Consider the following 21,619-nt stretch of genomic DNA (forward strand, 5'->3'; position numbering starts at 1 on the left):
TATAATAATACAGTTTATACAGTATAAAAAAAATTGGTTACACATACTTTTATTAAAAATTTGGTGTGGAGCATATTCTAAATATTACTTGGATAATAATGTTGGTAAACTCTATGACAGAAGTATATTTATTGCCTGTGTAAATAAAAAAAAAAAAAAGGAAATTCATACAGAAGACCATTATATAGGACCGTATTCAAAAGGAGTGTGAATGTGTGTGTGTGTGTGTCAGTGTATGTGTTGGTATTCAGACACAAAAATAAACAGTTGAGCAATAAATGATGTGTCTGTAGGTCATACTTAAGTCTCAGATGTCTTATCTGAAACTTCACCACAATACAGGATGCGAAATTATGGAATGTTTCTTAAGGAGATTCACGAACCCAAAGCGTTTGTTGCAAAAGTGGCATCGGTATGGTTTCCGACTGCTGTGAACCTGTTTATGCACCATAACCCCAAAACTATCACTCAACACTTTCCCACAAATATGGCACTCCCAGTTCTGCAGACTCTTGCATTCTGCTCTGTGCCTGCAGTAGCGGTGGACGTGGAAGAAGACTTCCCCGCATCCATCACACGTGAACACAGTGTAAGAATCTTGTGCCGACGCTACACTGTGAGGCTTGTCATCTTCGTCTTCGGCATTCCCTTCCCTCATGTGCGTGCGCTCATGGGCGCTCAGTTCGTACTTGTCCTTGAAACACTGCATGCAGTGGTGGCACCTGTGCTTGCGCGTCATGTGGATGCTGAGGGCAGATTGGCGGGCAAACGCACATCCGCAGAACTCGCACTCCCACCAATCCTTGCATGGTGACGAAAGAACGTCAGACTTCCGGTCGGTGTTTGCAGACTGCTTTGCACAGCAGGTGCACTTGTTGGGGCAGTTCTTGTGTCTCAATCTTTTATGTGCCTTTAGCATCTCCCTAGAAAATTAATCACACAGATATGTTAGTTCCTCATGTGCAGGTGGCACTCACTGCCAGAATAAATGTAATACAGACTAGCCCACAAAGGGGAGAGACAGCAGTCATTTTAAGCTTATGACTATTTTGAACAACATTAGCAATGTTTAACAAATTTATCAAAAATTTAAAGTAAACAAATAACCCAATTACTTGTAATGATTACAACATACTAATTTAAAGTTGTATTTACTGCTGGTAATTTAATAAAAGGGTGACATTATTTCTAAAAACCACCCCAACCCCCTTTCCCACCCTTTAAGGCAGAAATTTGATATTTCTTGGTAACGGCGACCCACCCATGGATATACCGAAAAGCTGGCGGCCTGCCACACTCACCAGTCACTGAACTTCTCTCCACACCAATGACAGGCTCTTGCGTGCTTCATCTTGTGGGTGTACACCGAGCTGCCCTTGCGCACCAGCTCGCCGCACACCGGGCACAGGAACGTGGCGTTGCGGTGCGTCCAGGCGTGCCAGTACAGCCCGCTGCGGTTGCCGTACACCTTCCCGCACTCCTTGCACGTGTACTTGATGTCTCGGTGGATGTCCTGGTGGTGGTGCAGCGCGGAGCCGTCGCGGAACGCCTTGCCACACGTGGGGCACACGTACTGTCGCTCCAGCTGCACCCCGCGCCTCGTGCCGGGGAACAAGCGGTCACCCTCCCGGCGCTGGGGACACGCCTTCCCACCGACCACCTGGGCGTCGCTCGTCTCGTGGGAGTAGACCTCCCCTGACGTCGGCTCTGCCCTCTTCGCAGATGCTTGCTTCACGGGCGCCCGCCCTGTAACTGTAGTGCTCGACTCAGCCTGCAGCGAGCCGTTTGGGATCACAGGGGTCGATCCCACAGAGGCACTTGAGGGTACCAACACAGGCCTGGTGACTGCAGTTTCTGACAGCGCAGGTACTGGCTGTCTAATGGTATCACTTTCTGGGAAAACTTCCTCAGCCTGGAAAAAATAATGATATTATAATAATTTTAAAAATTTAATGTTATTAAATTAACAAGAATATTTTAATTTTAAAATCTATTGTTTTAATTAACTTTAGTTTAAAATACAGCATAAAGTATGCAAGATGTAGGGTGATTGTACCAATTAATGAACATTTAAGGCAAATCCTGATATCAAAATGCTTTATTAGTATGAAATTATTTTTCTGAATTTTATGGTAGGTTTTTTTAGATTATTTAACATCTGCACTGAAGTAAAAAATATTATGAACTACTTCAACAATGAACATAATATAAGAATAACTAATTTATACAAATAGTGCAAAAACACCAGTGACTGAACACTTCATTCCAAATACTGAACACACACTTCCCAATGAATGAACAAGTGTTGAGCAATGCTAGATAGGCCACTAATAGGCCTATGAAGTAAAGAAATAACGAAGTCAAATCATTAGCAGACCTTAGGCCTACATGCTTAAAAAGTTAAGTAGGCTACATGAAATACAAAGTTACGGAGTTTAGATACATATTTTGATGCTGCAAGGTAACATTGATTTGTATTCTACGTGCATCAATTTTCTTTGATTTCAATATCATCTCTAAAAATATATTTTATCCTGTCTCCTGCACCTTCAATAAGTGGTTATTGCAACAATATCGCTAAAACTTATGAGTGAAACATCACTATCAACAACACAAAATGTTCTATTGTTTTCTGTTGACTTCAATCCTACAACTTTAATTTCTTCCCCTTCCACCTCCTGTGTCACACATACATACTTGTAGTACTGTCCTACATTCTTCTTTGCTCCTGTCTTAAAATTAACCAAAATATATGTGCCAGGGATAACATCTTTTCTCTCCGAGTCTTTATGAAATTCTGCTTGTGTCTCAGAAGCCTACTTGTAACAGTAGTTGTTTAACCAACTTTGTCTTAAGTCTTTCTTCGTTTAATAGCCGGTCTATTATCCACTGTTGCGTGTAGTGTTTTCTTTCGATTTTTTTTTCTTGCTGCATTTTCTGTTTTGCCTTCTTTTTGTCTTCCTTCTTAACCTGCAATTCATGTCATTTGTTTGAAGATATTGCATATATTTGTTTTTCTTTCTGTACTCTTTTTATTGCTTTTTTCTCATTAACTGGTGGCCAGTGCAAGTGCTGCTCCCACAAATCTATTTCTTGGTCACTTGTTTTCTCAATCTCCTTTTCAGTTGCATATCTTCATTACTGTGCTGGTATCCAATTTATTTTGGATCTTTACAATTAGTTTGCAACTTATTTTCAACTTCTTCAAGTATCATGCTCATGACGTCTTCCACAATGTCTCTTACACAGTTTTCTTCAGTACTTTTACTTTTGTTTGTGTATCCTTCATCATTCCAGCATTCCAGTTTCTTCTTCTTCCTCTACTTCAAGAACATTCAAATTTTTTCTGGTTCCACTTGGGATGTTCATATTAATTTCTTCTCTGAAACCATCATTACATGACAGTACAGTTGCTTCTTCCTCTACCTCAGCAATGTACAAATTTTCTCTGGTTCCATATGTGATGTTTGTGTCATCCATACCATGAAAAACAATACATTCGATTTCAATTGGAAGAGAACCAATATCTAACAAGTCAGTCTCGGTTGTTAAAGTAATGTCGTCAATACCAGGAATGTCAGTGGCATTCAACAATTCACATTCGTCTTGATTGTTGGCATTCTGAGTAGCTTGTCTGTCATGGCCAACTTGACTTTTCTCATTGACTTGCTCTCTGCAGGCTTTCCAGACTTTGAATAGACTACTATTTGAAACTGGCAAAGAAGCATTTTCTTCTGTCTGCAAAAGTTGTTGTGTTTTGTTTGGTCCGATCAAGTATTCAATAACTTTCACAGCTATTTTGAAGTCATTCTTTGTTGGTACGGTCTGCTCTTCTTGGAATCTTTCTTTGTTCAGCTCCTGTCACCTGTGAGAGATACATTTTGTGTAGTCAACATTTTCAGGATTACAGGGGAACAAACCACAAGTTCTGAAACCACTAATTATTACATCTGGTTTAATTGCAGCATCGAAAGCTTCTTTAAATATATGAGCAAAATTTGCTTTTGTGATATTTCCGCAGGACTGTTTGTGAGAGTGATACACTTTTCTCCACATTACTTTTAAAGCCCGGAACACTGTCACATCACATGGTTGCAGTATGTGAGTTGCATTGGGAGGCAGGCAGTAGAGGATAATTTTCTTTTCAGCACATAATTCCGACACTTCCAAACTCAAATGAGATTATTGACCATCTAAGAACAATATCACTGGAAACACTACTCCATTACGTGATAACCATGGCCAGAAAATGTTTGCTATGTACTCATAAAATGTACTCGAAACCATCCACCCAGAGTCTGATCTCCCAAAACCCCACTCTTCAGGAATAGTATGAGCAATATTTTTTGGCAGCCGCTTGTATGGGTAAATTATCATGGGTGGAATAATACTCCCATTTGCAGAAAAGCTGCACAACACTGTAATGGATTCTTTCTCTTGCCCACCTGCTATTTCATAGAAATTCTTTAAGTCTGTAGGTCCTAAAAATTTACCAGTCTTAGGGCAGAGCTGCATTCCAGTTTCATCACAGTTTATGATTCTTGCACCGTCTTGTAAAACATCCTCACACCCCTCCTCTTGCAAATGAGTCCTGAGATCATAAAACCAGTTGCTAATTTGTTCTTGTGTCACAGAAGCACGACCCTTGGAAATTATTTCAGAATTTCTTTTCCCAATAGTAGGGTGTCTTTTAATGAACAAATCCAACCACTTCCTTCCCGGCCTATTGTCTTTGAACAGAGTCTTCCGTCCACCACTATTTAAAACTGTCTTTACAGCATCTTGAACTACATCCGGGTGCATTGGAAATCCCAATTTTGTCTTGCTTAGTATCCACATTTCTAACTTCTGTTTTTCTTTTGTTGTCAGTACAGTATCTGGTCCCATTTTTCGTTGAATAGGAACTTTGCCCGTAATTTTGTTATGAAGTGTTCCCTTAGGAACACCATATTTTTTAGCAGCACTGTTCAAACTAAGGTTTCCTGCCTTAATATCTTCTAAAGCTGAAGTGAGGTCTTCTTCGCTATACTTAAAACGTTCATATTTCTTTCCCTGGCTCACTGTCATTTCCGAATTATCATCCATCTGGAAAGAAATGAGCAATCTCTTACTTTATATATAAATTTTGGCAATCTTAAGTACAATAACAACATAAAAACACATTCTGAAGTGGTCTTGGTTAAAAAAATGATAAGTGTTCATTTACGAAAGCAGCTTTTCGATTGAATGAACACCACCTAGTTTTGCTGTTCAAGTTTGAGGTTAGACCTAATGTCTACTTAGACTTGTAGGCACAGCCATACAGGAAGCAAAGCAAGGAAAAAAAATACTTTCACTGCTACCCAGTAAATGAACATTTTTTCATTGACTAGATTTTCAATGTTTTGGCAACCAGTAACTGAACTCCTTGAAATAAACAAAACTAAGGAGCAAAATACGTCAGTTTAGTACGGAATTTGCTATTTAAAGGCTGCTTTAATCTACAGACATTAATCAAGTTACTTTATTTGACTGTTAGAATAAAAATTGCTAAGCCTAAAATTATGAAATAATCCTCACCTTAAGGGGCCCGCCTACCTGGTCACACAGACGGTGCGCAGAGCTTCAGGAAAAACAACGCGATTTCAAAACTACTCAAGATATCCGAGTGGGGTATGTTTACGAAAAGCATTTAAGAGTTTGCTGAGGCCCGAAAAGTACTTTTAATTTTGGATCATGTTTTTAAACTGTATTTCTAGAAGAGTTAAAATGGCTAAAACGCATGTTTTCAGAGTAATTTTTAGGCGTAAAACAACCAGTACAGATTATTAAAAGCACTTAAGGAACTTGCATTACACCTTTATCTTCATTTATCGGCCATATAATGTTCCGGTCACCGCTAAAATTTCACAGTTATCCTGTGACGACGAGAAGACTGCGCGTCACTTCAGAGCCTTGCGCTTAGAGGCGATACCGCGCTAGAAATACCGTTGAGTGTCGCACTTATCATCCCGCCTCACTAACACACACACACCCCTGACGAGGCGGGCCCCTTAACAGCTGAGGCATTCAGGTGGCCTTATCCACATCATCACTATTACCATTTGAGCTGTAAAGAAAATGGTGGCACTGTGTCACTTGAAATGACTGCACTGCCACCTATACGTTTACAAGAAAACTACAAAAAATTGATGGAACTATACAATCCAAAGATATCTTATTTTTTAAAGATAATCCCAGAGGTTCATTCAATGGTACGTGTTCAGTAATTGGTACAATCACCCTAAATCTGTTTTAAAGCAAACCAATAATATTGATTTACTGTTAACTTATTGTAGTCTTACACTAAACTACTTCTGTCATGATATGCACTGATTTGAAAAAAAAAATGTATGTGTTTTAATAATAAAAATAATAATACTGGTTATGTACAAGCATAACACCTAGCTGATCAAAAAACATACATTTCTTAAAACAACCTTTACTTAGTGGTGTAATTGTTTAAAATGCTTGATTAATTTTGTACATCATTCCATACATTTGCCATTAATAAACCAAACCAACACGTACTGTGAGTCATACCTGTTCGCTTGGCAGACCAAACATACACTTTAAAGTTGTGTCCGCATTCAGGCAAGTATTGACAATATTGTGGCACACATTCAACTTCCCGAGACAATCTTCACAAATGTTGACTGGTAATGCATCTTGCACAGTGACCTGTAACAGCAGAGCGAACTGGAATTACACTGAAACCAAACACAGTATGAAGACTATGAAGAGTTCAAATTATAAATATTGTATGGAGCATGAGGAAGACCTCAGTGGTGCAGAGAACTTACCAACAGGTTCAAAACTGAAGACAAAGCTATTAAAGTGACTGAGTTTATAACATGCACTCACCATGATGGGGAGATGAGTGTGAATCTTGGTCACCAACCCTTTCTCCTTGGCACGATCTCCGAAAATAGGCACCAAACGGTCACAAATATTGGCACAAATTCTACACACATTTGGTGGGAAAATCTCTTGTTTTATTATTTGTGACTTCTCCAAGTTCTTCGTATCCATCTTGTAACAAAGTTCACTGCTGTTAAGACACTCACGCTTTTTCTGGTTCTCCAGTTCATATCTCAATTTAAAATCCTTTTCGTGCTGGTTTTTGAGACGTTCAACTTTCTACAGCAGGGACAGAAACAAAATTAAAACGACTTGCCTCACTATACATTTGATTAAGAACATACTATCAATACCAGGTACCTATGCAAAGTTTCAAACTTTTTTTAATTTGTGATAAGTGAGTGTATACTTGTAAGGTCATTGATTTGGGGTGAAATACCTTAAGATGGTTCATGCCAGTGCAAACTGCATTAAGAACTTTTGAATTCAATGAAAATATGCACCTTATTTGGGGGTGGAGGGGAGGGGGGTTACTTAACCCTGTCACACACTTCATTCAAATAATTCTCGGACATATGTAGGACGTCTGGAATGCTAGCCAAGTTGAGACAGGTAAAAAAATCAAATAAATTAAATCCTTGTTTGGACCGGTAGACTACACAATTGAGGCAAGTGAAGCTTAACTATAATCAGCCTATTCTGGATTCACATTGAAAACTTGATAACCAAAATTCCAGATATTTAGACTGGGAAAGAAGAAGAAGAAGAAAAACAACATCATTTAAATGCCTTGGACTATGGCAGATTACTTCCCCTGTTTCCCTGAATAGAGTCACGTGTGTTACTGCCTCTATAATGACCTTACTGTCAACAAAACTCGAATTCAATCAAAGTAAAAAAAATCAAGTCCTCCTCACTGTTCCATCCCTCATCACATCTAACGAGCACAGCATGCACATGTAACGGTAAATATGTAGTGTACGGATTAGCGCCAAAAAAAATCGTACAAATATAAAATAACTTTCATTGTATGCTCTTTTACGTCCTCTTTTCATAACCGCCTGCGGAGGTAAGAAATTCCAAATACTTTAGGAGATATCGAATTTTTTAATTTTCATATTTGGGCAATATTTGTTAAAAAAAAAATTAAAATTCCAAAAATACCTTTATTCTGTGCTCTTTAACTTCCTCTTTTCATTAAACCCGGCGGAGATCAGAAATTCCAAATACTTTAGGAGATATGGAATTTTTTAATTTTCATGATGTGCACTGATGCGGCGTTCAGCGGGAAGCCTACGATTCACTCATCCTTCTGGACATACCCGAATACTCACGTTGGCAAGCCTTCTTTTCTTAAAATTAGCAAGAAGTAATTAAAAATACTTTAAAACATTGTGGATGGTTGGTTATATTAGGTCGCTTAGCAAATAACTTTTTAATATGTAGCTATCCAGCGCTAGGAAACCGTTTACATGATTTCACAGTATTTTTAATGTAGCTATCCTAACCAAATCAACCATCCACAATGTTTTAAAGTATTTATAATGTAGCTAACATAACCTAATTGACCATTAGTTTTCATGAGTTGTATATTTATTTACAATAAACAAAAAAAAAAAAAAACAGAAGATGCACGATCGGGCGTTTGCCTCTCGTCTGTTGAAAGGCTTGCCAACGTGAGTATTCGGGTATGTCCAGAAAGATGAGTGAATCGTAGGATTCCCGCGTTCACCATTGTTGCTTGCTTACAAGTATGATTTTTTTTTTTTCGCGACGTAGTTGAACGACTACATCACGTAAAAAGAAAATTACGTGAGTTCCTACTGTTCATCCTTTTTCCCGGTTTGTTAGGTCAGGTCAGCTACATTATAGATACTTTAAAACTAAACAACCATTAAAATTAATTTTTATTATTTTTAATGTCCGTTCAGTTTCAAAGTATTTATACTGTAGCTGAACTGACCTAATCTACCTTTGTCCCATTTTGTTAGGTCAGGTCAGTTACATTATAAATACTTAAAACTATACAAGTAAAATTAATTTATATTATTTTTAATTTCCGTTTATTATGAAGTATTTATAATGTAAATAACCTTACCTAATGGAAAATTTCTGTTATTTAGGCATTCACGCACACACGGCAAAATATAAAATGGCGTCTGTTGAATGATTACATAGGGCTTGTATTGCAAAATAAGAACGGCGATATCTCCAAAAGTAATTGGAATTTTTTATCTCCGCAGGCGGTTATGAAAAGAGGACGTAAAAGAGCGTATAATGAAAGTTATTTTATATTTGTACGATTTTTTTTGGCGCTAATCCGTACACTACATATTTACCCATGTAACTAAAACACCGTGCCTGCCACGCCTACCTTCTTCAAATGGTCCGGGAAGGTTGGGAACACAGACGGCACGGCGTACTCCCGCAGTCTGACCACCGAGAGAGAGGTCCTGTCAAAGCAGTCCTCGGTGAAGTGGTCTGAGCAGAGCATGCTGTTCTTGGTTGGAGTCCAGTTCTTCCTGTGGACCGCCTCAATCCACGCAGCCCGTCTCGCTGCATCCTTCGGAAACCTGTGTCAGATACACCACACAGTTTTGGTTCTTCTTACTCTCAATTGCTAATTGTTAAGATTGCCAATAGAGGAAGGGTAATCGCACAAGGAAGTGTGGATATCGGGCGGAGGGAGGTTATTTACCTCTAAATACATCTGCTACCACTGTATAAAATTATATCCAGTGGACTTCTAGTGGTTTCAATATTACAGATGTAATCTTAGACATGCTATTTTACCATTGAAATACAGCTTGTACAGTAATTTTCAGTTTATCCATGCTGGGTTTCCTCCGCAGCCTCCAACGTACCCACATCCCGACTTCAGCTACACCTTGGCAGTAACACCTAACTGTGGTAAACCTCAGCCAACAATTATGCAAACCCATTGCTTGGCCAACGTAGAGATCAATACTTTTATGATATATCAGAACGTTTTTTAAATTAACTACTGCATCCCAGAGAGAAAACATGGTAAATATGTATTGTACGGATTAGCGCCAAAAAAAATCGTACAAATATGAAATAACTTTCATTATATGCTATCTTACGTCCTCTTTTCGGAACCGCCTGCGGAGATAAAAAAAATTCCAATTACTTTTGGAGATATCGAATTTTTTAATATTCATTTTTTGGCAATTTTTAAAAAAAAAAAATTTTAAAATCCGAAAATACCTTTATTCTGTGCTCTTTAACTTCCTCTTTTCATTAAACCCGGCGGAGATCAGAAATTCCAAATACTTTAGGAGATATGGAATTTTTTAATTTTCATGATGTGCACTGATGCAGCATTCAGCGGGAAGCCTACGATTCACACATCCTTCTGGACATACCCGAATACTCACGTTGGCAAGCCTTCTTTTCTTAAAATTAGCAAGAAGTAATTAAAAATACTTTAAAACACTGTGGATGGTTGGTTATATTAGGTAAGTATAGCTACATTAAAAAAACTATAAAATCATTTTATGGTTGCTTAGCAAATAACTTTTTAATATGTAGCTCTCCAGCGCTAGGAAACCGTTTACATGATTTCACAGTATTTTTAATGTAGCTATCCTAACCAAATCAAGCATCCACAATGTTTTGAAGTATTTATAATGTAGCTAACATAACCTAATTGACCATTAGTTTTCATGAGTTGCATATTTATTTACAATAAACAAAAAAAAAAAAAAACCGAAGATGCACGATCGGGCGTTCGCCTCTCGTCTGTTGAAAGAAGGCTTGCCAACGTGAGTATTCGGGTATGTCCAGAAAGATGAGTAAATCGTAGGCTTTCCGCGTTCACCATTGTTGCTTGTTTACAAGTATGATTTTTTTTTTTTCGCGACGTAGTTGAACGACTACATCACGTAAAAAGAAAATTACGTGAGTTCCTACTGTTCATCCTTTTTCCCGGTTTGTTAGGTCAGGTCAGCTACATTATACATACTTTAAAACTAAACAACCATTAAAATTAATTTTTATTATTATTAATGTCCGTTCAGTTTCAAAGTATTTATAATGTAGCTGACCTGACCTAATCTACCTTTGTCCCGTTTTGTTAGGTCAGGTCAGTTACATTATAAATACTTAAACTATACAAGTAAAATTAATTGATATTATTTTTAATTTCCGTTTATTATGAAGTATTTATCATGTAACTAACCTTACCTAATGGAAAATTTCTGTTATTTAGGCATTCACGCATACACGGCAAAATATAAAATGGCGCCTGTTGAATGATTACATAAGGCTTGTATTGCAAAATAAGAACGGCGATATCTCCAAAAGTAATTGGAATTATTAATCTCCGCAGGCGGTTTTGAAAAGAGGTATTAAAAGAGCATATAATGATAGTTATTTCATATTTGTACGATTTTTTTTTGGCGCTAATCCGTACAATACATATTTACCGAAAACATTTCCACCCACTCTGCCTTCAGTCCACTGTGATTTATTGGTATTTACGACCTCATACCTTGCATCATATTCAAGTTATTACTAAGAACAAACCACCTAAGTACAGTACATAAATAATACATTTAAACATTCACATGTACACTGCTCCCGGCAACTGTTCGAGGGTTCCACAAACTTAACTCTAGTGGAGTAGGTCGGTAATAGGTGACTGCAGCATAAAAATGTGCTCAGATTAAGCCCATAACCCTAAATATAGAAGCAATATTCATAACACATAGTCAGATAGACATGTGGTGTTCACTACTTCCCAAATTGATTTACCATATAGGTATGATGTATATATATATATGATGCAAAATAATTTTAAAAAACCCACCTTGTTTTGCTAGATGATTCAGCAGTTTTTTCAGAGGTCACTGCCTTCCCACTTATGTGAGAACATGTTGTTTGTCTTTCGTACAAATGACTGATAGGAGTTTCCAAACTGTTTGTACCATTTCTCACTTCTAATGGCTGTTCAGATTTATGACCTAGAATTTAATGGAGTAAAATAAACCAAGGTCATCATAAATTAGGAAAAGCATGCAGTATATAGTTAATTAAAGTAGGGCACAGAAATACTCACAAATCACAGTGTACATAGTTTTATCAATTTTCCGTCTTTTTGGTGGATGTTTTTCAGAAACTTTATGGCCAACACATTTCCGAAAATCAAACAATGTTGGCACAGCATTTGGTTTCAGCCAGTGCCCTCCCAGTTTCTGTGTATCAAAGCAATCTTCAGTGAAGTGTTTTGAGCAAACGCGTGCAGAGTCGCGCGGCATGAAATTTTTCCTTCTCAATTTCTCAAGCCAAATTTCTCGTATTTCTTCATTTTTTGGAAACCTGCAAATTACAGTAAGTTTTATACCAAAATTCACCTCAGTCTTGAATGATTAAAACTGGGGGAAACGCAGAAGTCGGAAAGTGGACCCTTTGCACGCACGCACGGACAGATGGACTTTTCCGGGCTATCTGATTGGCTTCATGTCAAATGATTGACGGACGAATGAGACGGATCTTTGTCGCGTACAGCTTTATGATTTATAAGAACATAACTTACATGACTGTTAGACTAGTCTACTTATAAAAGATAAAATGTCTACAAAATTTAAGTTTTCTCAATAGTTCGCAGCATGTATTTATGGCTGGAGAACAGAGTGAATTAAAATCGGTCGGCGGCTGACGGACAAACCGATGACGTACAAACCAAACACGCTATTGTAATCCCGGCTTAACACCACATAGTCGTTCACAAATAATAGATGCCAAAAATATAATACAAAAGAAACTTTTTAACGCAGGTAATACTTACTTGTGGAAAGTTACCTTGCCTCCTTTAACGTGTCGTTCTGTACAATTAATAGCACAACAAGACGTAACCATGACAATCGATTTTCAATTTCGTTGTAACATCATTTTTGATTCCTTGCTAACAAATAACAAACCACCTCTTCCAATTGAAAACTTAACATATTTCCCTTGTTTCCGTCAATAAATGTAAACAACCAAAATGCTTTGCCTCTTTTTCTTCTACACGTTTGTTTTTCTCGAAATCCCTCTTTGTCATTATTATTATTAGTACTCTTATTATTATTATTATTATTATTGTAGGTGCACAATTTCGTGTTCAATTTATCGGGAAAAGATGATCGTTTCACGCGTTTTCTCAGGTCAATAAGGTAATTGCCATCAATGCTACTCCTAAGTTAAAGTTACTCGCCATCTGTTTTGCTCGCTTCCTAAAGAAATAAGAATTAAAAGCAAATTAACATCTCTGCAGGGAGTGTGGAAATATGGCAGACGTTTCTCGGTACCTAGCTTTGCTGCTTGTTGTCGTTGACTAACGCCAGTTCTCTCAGAGAGAGAGAGCAGCCTCCTGCAGGGGGCAGGTTGCAGGGATACATCACCTATGATGGAGAACTGTGTACAGACTATCTTGAACTAAATGGCTACATGTTCCAGCCCGTGGAGACGTTTCTACATGACTAGAACACATACTAATTCGCTTACCAGGACAGTAAGGTGTTTAGATATTACAATAATTACTTACAAATCAGTTTTCAGCAGAGTTAAGTCATAATTGCACATGTAGCACTAATATTAATTTCAGCCAGTGAAATTTTACGATTTAGCCGACATCTCTTTGCAGTGCTAGTAATTAACTATTGCCGTCACCTGCGGTCTCGTGATCGGGACCCGGGGCGGACCTAGTGGTTTTCAGTGGCTCTATAGGAAATCTCCGGCAGGCGCCAGGTTAATTCGAGGATTAACCGAGGTGGTCGTGGGTTTTTGCCCCTGCGTGTTCCACTAGGATCGACGGCTGTTGATGGTGGGAGGGTGTCCGTGCTTCTAATACGCACTGGCCCTAAACAGTATAGGGGACTGTTTCCTAAATGTTCAGGAGGCGTTTACGAAATAAAGAAACTGTATTTAGGTGCTGGTTTTTTAATTCTGCATCTCACATAGTGTGGATGGGGCACAAGTTACACAATTACACTTGACAAAAATACGTTGGCACTACACACACTCGCACTGATAATTACGTGTTACGTTGCGGCACTTGCAAACAAGATCCCTACATTGGTTTGAGGGTAACTGGGGATAGTTTCGTGCCCGGGCTCACCTGTGTGAATCGCGGGCCCACGAAGACTCGACGAATTACATAATTTCTGTCCGCGGGAGTCGGCCCGGACCGTAAAAAGACTGCGTCGCGAACCGTTTTTGCGCGACGAGCAAAAATTAACGCCGCCGGGTTAAGCCCTGCACCGTAAAAGGGCACGGGGGCACGCGGGGAGAGGAATAAGAGGTTTTGATGAATTATGATATTTACCAGTATGAAGAATCAGGAGTACAAAAGTTGAAGTCTCCCCGTGGGATCAGACGTCCGCCCTGGCCCGTGAGTAAAACTCTACTGCCGCTTTGTGCCGGCTTGGGAGGGGAGGAAGCGTCATGACGCGCCGAACTTTCTAATGTGCTGTCATTCCAATTTTATAATTATAATTAATCATTATTATTTCTAGAACCCTCGTAACTTAATTACATCTGTCTGAATTAGTTGGCGGAAGGCCTATAATAATAATACATAATAAATTTAAGATTAATAATATTTGACAATCAAAAGTCAAGCTGGAGACTGTCACTTCTTGACTACTATAGTGGCTATTTGCAGGTGAAAACAGGGAGGTGAATTAGGTTGATTAATCCTGTGGTTAATTATTGGCGGAAGGCCGCAAGGGACGTTCCGGACATTTATTAATTGCGGTTTCCCACGGGGAAAACCGCTGCACCCCTACGACGCACTTTCACTCTTAAGGGTTGTTTTGTTAATCACAGTAATTAATGATGCATAAGAAGTGTTTGGTGGTGTTGGCATATGGACGTAATCTGTGAAAGCAGTCACCGACGTCGACGGCTCGCTTGACTCACGTGACATGGGCTAGAGGTACGTTCCGTTAGCGGGGTTTAATACTGGCGGGTGGAGGCCGGGCTTTATGGCCTTCAGAGGGACGACGACACTATGGCTTAGGAATTGTCAGGAGTGTGTGTGTTGTGATGTTGATGAAATTACTTTTTAACCTAAATATTGCCATAATTTTCCGCCCAAAACATTGAAGCACTGAGTGTATTTAATGTATAAATAGCCTGGCTTTGTGTAACGGAGCATCCCACAAGCGATGAACAATCTTTGGTTTGACGTGTTTTTTAAGTAAAAAAATTACCATATAGATAATATGCACATATTTAGACCTTCCGTCAGTCGTTTCCCACCTGTGGAATTTAACCACGTAAATTGTAATATGTTTAGACATTAAATGTTTGGTAAAACATTTATTAGTGCTTCATGGAAGTGGTTTGCGAGGTTGTAGTCCCTCCCCTCTCCCGGCGCTGCTCTTTTGCGGCAGTGGTCCTCTTTTGGACCATTTTTAACCTCGCATTGCTATACTGTTCCGCCCAAAATATTGCGGAAATGGTGTTTGATAATGTCTTGATGATGGTCAGTGGCGTAGCAAGCGGGTGGCAGGTATGGCCCCTGCCAGAAGCACCTGGTCACAGGGGGTTGGGGGGGTGGAAGATGCCGCCGCGGCGACGGTTTCGCGGTTACTGAAACCTCTTCCCTCTTTTTTAATCCATGAGGGGGCGCCATTTTCAAGTATGGCCAGGAGCGCCAGTCACTGCTGATGATGGTTGTAAGTTTCAATTCGAATCACCGACATTAAAATCACTTATGTAAGATAAAAGTCTTTTTAAACTGCTTCTACAATGCAGCCAATTTTTCCAATTTTCAGCCAATGTTATTAACATATAATTGACATCGCGAAATTAACTGGAGGGAAAAAAACATTTTCGCGCACCATGCAATCATGCATATAGCCACCCACTGCACTCAGCTTTATTATATACTGTGTGTTATACAGCTGTGCACCAACAGCCATAGCGTCATTTCTTACGTATTCAAAGCCGATTATCATCATACCATACTCAAATTGCCAAACACATAGTAACACCCATGCCTTACCCGATACTCGCTATTCCCATCATTCATCATATGCAAAGCACGGCTACGTCAGTACGATTTCATGGAAAGTGTGCCCGTTTTCTTCTCCAGCTAATTGTTGTGCCATCTTGTTTGTCGACCAAATTTTTGAATGCTTTTTTTTTATTTTAAGAAAGTAATTATTTTTAACGATGGACATTCTAATTAATACTTAGGCTGGGTTCACAATTTAAAAAATTAAGTGAGTGCATAGCAAGCCATGCACACGACCTGTGCACACGACCTGTGCGAACTGCGAAATCGGTTCACAATTTAATTCTTACTGTTAATTTCAGCCAATGAAATTTCGCGAACTATGCGACATCTTGTCATGTCCACCATTTTGGCCTCGGCTGGTATGATAGCACAAGCCCCAAGTGCGCCACCCCTCGTACACACTCTATGGGCAGGACATTTAGTTCGCCACCCGCCCCTAGATGGCAGACAAAGAGGAATGTAAAGTAAGGTGACTTTGTCTACCTGCCCCGTCTAACTCAGGGCAAATATATAAAAATATATGGTGTTGTGACAGGAAACTGTTAATGATACAAGTGAATGTAAAGAGTTTTGTAAGTCGAATATGTATGCACAGGAAGGGTGCAGATGTGCCCTCCCTACTGAATATGTACATATTTTGTAAATTTACCCTGGCTGAGCTAAGCCAGGCAATAAGCTCTTTCCAGTATTTCTGGTCCAATAAAAGAGATTGAATACATGAGTAGTATTGTTTTGGTAGCGACTTCTCTGGAGGACCGCTCCTCCCCCTTCCTTCCTCTGGTAGACAGCGACCTCTCTGCAGGACCGCTCCTCCTTCCTTCCTTCTCTGGTAGGCAGCGACCTCTCTGGTGGACCGCTCCTACCACTCCCTGCTCTTGGACAGCGACCCCTGCTCGGGGACAAGTCAATTTGTTAGCAGATTTAGTAAATAAACATATTAACTTTCAAAATAACGATTAAACTATTATTATCTCGACATTTTCTTACCACAATATGGTTAATAAATATTAACATATTTCTAGTCCCGCCAAAAAATCACCCTGCTCTTCTCTCATTGGCTGTTGTGCCATGCGTACGCGACCGAAATAAAATATATTCATTTCACTCCTATGCGCACGACCTCGCTCCCATGCACACGACCAACTTTCTGCTATTGTGAATCGTTAGGTTAGGAAACATGGCGTTCATATCCTATGCACACGACCTACTGTTACTGTTACTGTTATTGTTATTTTTTCAATTGTGAACCCAGCCTTACCCTCATCAGACATGGTTTAGCACAATTTCAACAATATTTTTGGGTGAGATAATATGGCGTTGGTGACCAGAAGTGGAAAAAATATGAAGAAATTTAGCAATAGACCCTAGTACCATTACACACGTGCACTTCATTTTGATGGCAAATAAATTAAGTGAATGCTCTATTATATCAATAGCACGGATATATAGATAGGTGCTGGCAACTTATCTTCATTCTCAAGTGAGTCTCATCGCGACCTACGAAATAACAGCACTAGTAGGAGTTGAACTCATCATTAACATTGGTTTACGTGAGAGTTTGCATAAAATATATTATTCCTAATCCTATCTGGAAATCTACCCTGAAACTCCCGACTTGGCTGCGAGGCCGCTCGGCCGTGTGGAGGACGGAATGGTGCGGAATAATCGTAGACGACACAGTTTATATTAAATTGGCTTTTAATCCATAGATTTCTCCGGTGCATGGGCGTCGAAAGGATATATTTTTTTGGGGGGGACTGCAATTGATTTATTTGTTGAGGAATATCCATCCCCTGGGAAAAAAGTGAGTCCGGGAATCCTCCCCCGGGAAAATTTGGGGTTTGAAGGTGCAAAAAGGTGCTTTTTAGGCATTTTTCTTTCCTAAATATTCTAATTATAGTTGGTTGCAATATATAATTTATTTTTTATAAAAAATATTTTTAGAGAACAAATTTGTAAAAAAACAGTGCTCACATTACTACGATTGGACTAAATGCACCATGCGCAACATATGGGTAATGTCACAGAAATCATATTAATAATATAACTACGAAACCAAACATATTATTGGAGAGGACGAAATTGAAGACTTTTATTATTGGAGGGGACGTGTCCCCCCTGTCCCCCCGGTTGCGACGCCCATGCTCCAGTGGTACACTGTAATCCCTACACATACACTACGCGGTGGCAGAACCGCTACAAAAGCTAGGCTAATACGCTATGCGGCATCTCATTCAGTGTACTATTACCCTAACACATGCTGATTACAAAACAAAACATGACAATAACATCACACCGTGAATTTGCCGCGGTAGTCTCGCGGGGACATGAAAACGAGTTGGCTGGAGTCGGCCAGTGCCGTAAATTGCGTGGTCCGCGACCACGACGTGGTGCGAAATTACCAAGGAAACGGTCGAGATAAGCCCGGGTCCGCGAAATACATGCCTGCGAAATACATGCCGAGTCTACATGAGCAGCAATGAATTAAAATGGTTTGGTTATTAAATCAAGTGCAGAGTGAACGATCGGTGGAACAAAATTGAATGCTGCTCACGGACACACGTTTTGACCCAGCGCGGAGTGGTTGGAGTCTGCCGAACATGGCCACCTTGCAAGGGAGGGAAACTTTCACCTCTTTTGTGAGTCGGCGGCAAAAACTTATATCAACTTAATTTGCTCTATTATAAGGTAAAAACACGTCCCAGGTGCTCAATTAAAATGTAGCACCTGGTAATTGGGTGTTTAAGGCTTAACAACTGTTTTAGAGTATTGACGCCACTCCCACTGCCTGTCTAAGTTTTTTAAGTAATTATTAATTTGGAAAGTGATCTCAGGGATTTTAACGGGGGTTCGGCCTCGTGGGACAGCCTAAGTTTCACCCCCATAGATCGACATGCACGAACAGTTCCGAAGTACGTCGCTCGATCGGGTAACTTCGGTAGTAGAAAAGCGCGGGCTATAGCTACAGCTTTTGAACGTGAACAATGATATCGTTTTTTGATCTAGCAAGAGATAAATTGCAAAATTGTACCAAAAGTGATAAAGATAACACTATTCCGGGATATGTAGACAGTGAAATCGGTTATAACAATTTCTTTGATGCCTTAAAAAGTGCAGGTTACTCGTTCTCAGTCAGAAGTAGTGCAGCACAGGAGCAATTCAAAATATTAGATTCAATTTTCTGTAGAAGACGAAGCAAGCAACATTAAAATGTTTATCTTGCTTGCTTCAAATCCTCAACCCTTATATCTGTCAATGAAATAAATTAATTTAGCTTTCAGCTTGGTGACCTCTAGATCATTACAAAAAAATGAAGGGCTATAAAATGCTAATGATATGACAGAATGGGTGGGTGAAGTAACGTAAGAACTCTGAGAAAACCAACTAACCACTGCAATGTTTGCTATGTTCCCCACTATCAAAAGATCCATTAATGACCCTGCTGAGAATCAAACCCAGAGCACTTAAACACAGAGACCTAATGTTTGCCTCTAATGACCACATTTATAAGACCACAAACCTAATGCTTATTACCTTTTCCACCATTAATTTAATTACCTTACCTTTACAGATCGTGAGCAGCAGGTAATGACCAGTGTACTGAATGAAGTCTTTGAGATTAAGGGCTTCTTATGTGTAGGAATGTTTGCAATTTTTGAAACAGCCCTTTTCGGAATTTTATTATTCTACTACTGTTAAAAGTCTCTTCTCTACAAATTTGCTTTGTTCTCTGTTACTAATTATTATTAATGTAGGGCATCCTCCATCCATTGCATACCTTTAGTGAACATAATAACATATTATATTTTATTATATTTTTATTCTCCTCGCTGGTTCTGTATGTTCAACTACAGCTGATTCAGTTGTGTCTTTATATTTTTAATTATTTATTTGTTTATTTATTTCCATTGTTTTCCATGGCAAACAATACAAAACTTCAATGCCGTTAATCCAAAAATTGGAAGTAAATCATATTTTGAAGGTTTGCTATCTAACAAATCATTAGGTATTTAAAAATTTATTGTAATTTTTAAATTCAAGAAAAGTTTTCTGATGTATGTTCTGAGAAAAAGAAACATTTATGGAAGCTTACTGTAACACCAAAAATGAAGTATGATGTTACTGATATCATTTGTGTTTGATATAATAAATTATTAGTGTTAAAAGTGCATTTGCAGTGCTAATTTCTGATCCCGTTCACATACAGGCATAAGTGTGATAACTAAAATGAAGTATGACGATTTAAGAGTTAAATGTTATGTTTAATCTCTTTCCCTAACTGTTTGATGAATATTTTAAGTGCAAATGTGCAGTTTGTAGTTCTTATGTTAGATCTAATTCATATTATACAGGCTAACGTGTATTGTTTTATGAAGAATAGTGTTGTAACAAACTGTCAGATTAAATTGTTTTGTTCCAAAATAGAGCAATGCTCTTTGGAACATTGCAGAAAATAAAATTTTAAGAATTACAAAGTCTAGCACAAATATTAATGTAAATCAGCTCCAAGACTTAAGTTGTAAATGTGAAATTAGGCCTATGTGATTACAATCTTATGGCATTAAAGGTCTAGTAAGCCTACCTACAATTGTATTTTAAATAATCCAAGTTCATAAACATTTAAAGAAATTGCTGCAAATATTTCAGTTCAATGAACTGATTCAAATAAAAAATTATAGGTTGAAAGATAATCTAGTAATGAAGCCAATAGTATTATTAATTAAAATCTTGTCTGTAATCTCAGAAGTCAGAGAAGTTGAACCTTCATGCAAAACCCAGAGCTGGTAGGCAATAATTTTTTTTAATTTATTAATCATTTTCGGATTTTTTTTTATCAAAGATTGATTAATTTACATTGATTGATACCAAACATATACAAGAACTTCAGAATACAGATTTTCCTTCATATTGAAATATTGTTATTTAAAAAAAATTATTTTCTTTTATTGATAATACACTTATTGGAATTGGCTCTAGAATATAATAGTGAATACGTAATCTGTACTTGTCTATGATTTGTTTGTTTTTTATGTAAGTGTATATAGTAGTGTTTTTTTTTTAATGGTTGTTGGCTAGTGTTATGTATATATGTGCACTATATGCAAATGGTAGTTCTGATAGTATATGTTCATAATAACTAATATACAGTGTTGTTAAAAGTACTCGGAAAAAGTAATTGGGCTCAATTACAATTACTGTGGTGATAATGTAACTAATTACTAGTAAAAATTACTTTATATAGAAGTAATCAGTAAAATTACAATTACAATTACAATTACTTTCCGCTACCATTTTAAAACTGACCTACGATACAATTTTTTTACACTTTGTTACATTAATAAACATACATACATATATGTTTTGTTAAAAAAATGGTTTCATGTAATGATTAAATTTATTATCTCTAATTAAATGAATAATATTTGAGGACAAACTTGCTTGAATAACATCAAAAGACTTCATACAAGTAGCTACCTGTAATAAAAGTAACATTCTTTAAATTTTGGAATTGACCTTACAAAACAATTGCATTTTAAAGTTCTCATCATATAGATTCCCTCTCTTGATGGCAAAAACATCTTTACCAACACTAAAAAGACGCTCAACGGGAGCACTTGACGGTAGCGATGTGTTAAATTTAAAAAATGCAGATTTTAGGATAGGGTAATGTTGGAGACACTGCAAGTCACTACGGATCTTCATTTTTGATAA

General features: G+C 38.2%; 1 protein-coding gene across 5 annotated transcripts; it reads right to left on the reverse strand.

Moving 5' to 3' along the window:
* Positions 1-112: 112 nt before the first annotated feature.
* On the reverse strand, positions 113-13,111 carry LOC134542205 (zinc finger protein 616-like). Of its 5 annotated transcripts, XM_063386271.1 has the most exons (8): positions 12,689-13,106; positions 11,960-12,219; positions 11,711-11,864; positions 9,254-9,452; positions 6,883-7,158; positions 6,562-6,699; positions 1,302-1,912; positions 113-923 (listed from the first exon to the last, which is right to left on the reverse strand). In XM_063386271.1, exons 1-8 carry the CDS (start codon positions 12,757-12,759, stop codon positions 329-331), a joined length of 2,304 nt encoding a protein of 767 aa, XP_063242341.1. In that variant the 5' UTR covers positions 12,760-13,106; the 3' UTR covers positions 113-328. The 5 variants fall into 5 exon arrangements, with proteins under 5 accessions (XP_063242341.1, XP_063242345.1, XP_063242343.1 ...); XM_063386275.1 differs by lacking the exon at positions 11,960-12,219 and having other exon boundaries at positions 12,689-12,775; XM_063386273.1 differs by lacking the exons at positions 6,562-6,699; positions 6,883-7,158 and having other exon boundaries at positions 12,689-13,110.
* Positions 13,112-21,619: the final 8,508 nt, after the last annotated feature.

The sequence above is a fragment of the Bacillus rossius genome (genome assembly GCF_032445375.1).
Source record: "Bacillus rossius redtenbacheri isolate Brsri chromosome 4 unlocalized genomic scaffold, Brsri_v3 Brsri_v3_scf4_2, whole genome shotgun sequence".
Lineage (NCBI taxonomy): Eukaryota > Metazoa > Arthropoda > Insecta > Phasmatodea > Bacillidae > Bacillus > Bacillus rossius.

What these genes read in the sequence shown, in the direction of transcription:
- LOC134542205 (XM_063386271.1), bottom strand. Translation starts at nt 12,759, where the DNA reads ATGGTTACGTCTTGTTGTGCTATTAATTGTACAGAACGACACGTTAAA. An exon ending in GGCAAGGTAACTTTCCACAA is followed by an intron (nt 12,220 to 12,688) that starts GTAAGTATTACC and finishes TGTAATTTGCAG; the next exon opens with GTTTCCAAAAAATGAAGAAA. An exon ending in TCCCGGACCATTTGAAGAAG is followed by an intron (nt 7,159 to 9,253) that starts GTAGGCGTGGCA and finishes TCCCTGCTGTAG; the next exon opens with AAAGTTGAACGTCTCAAAAA.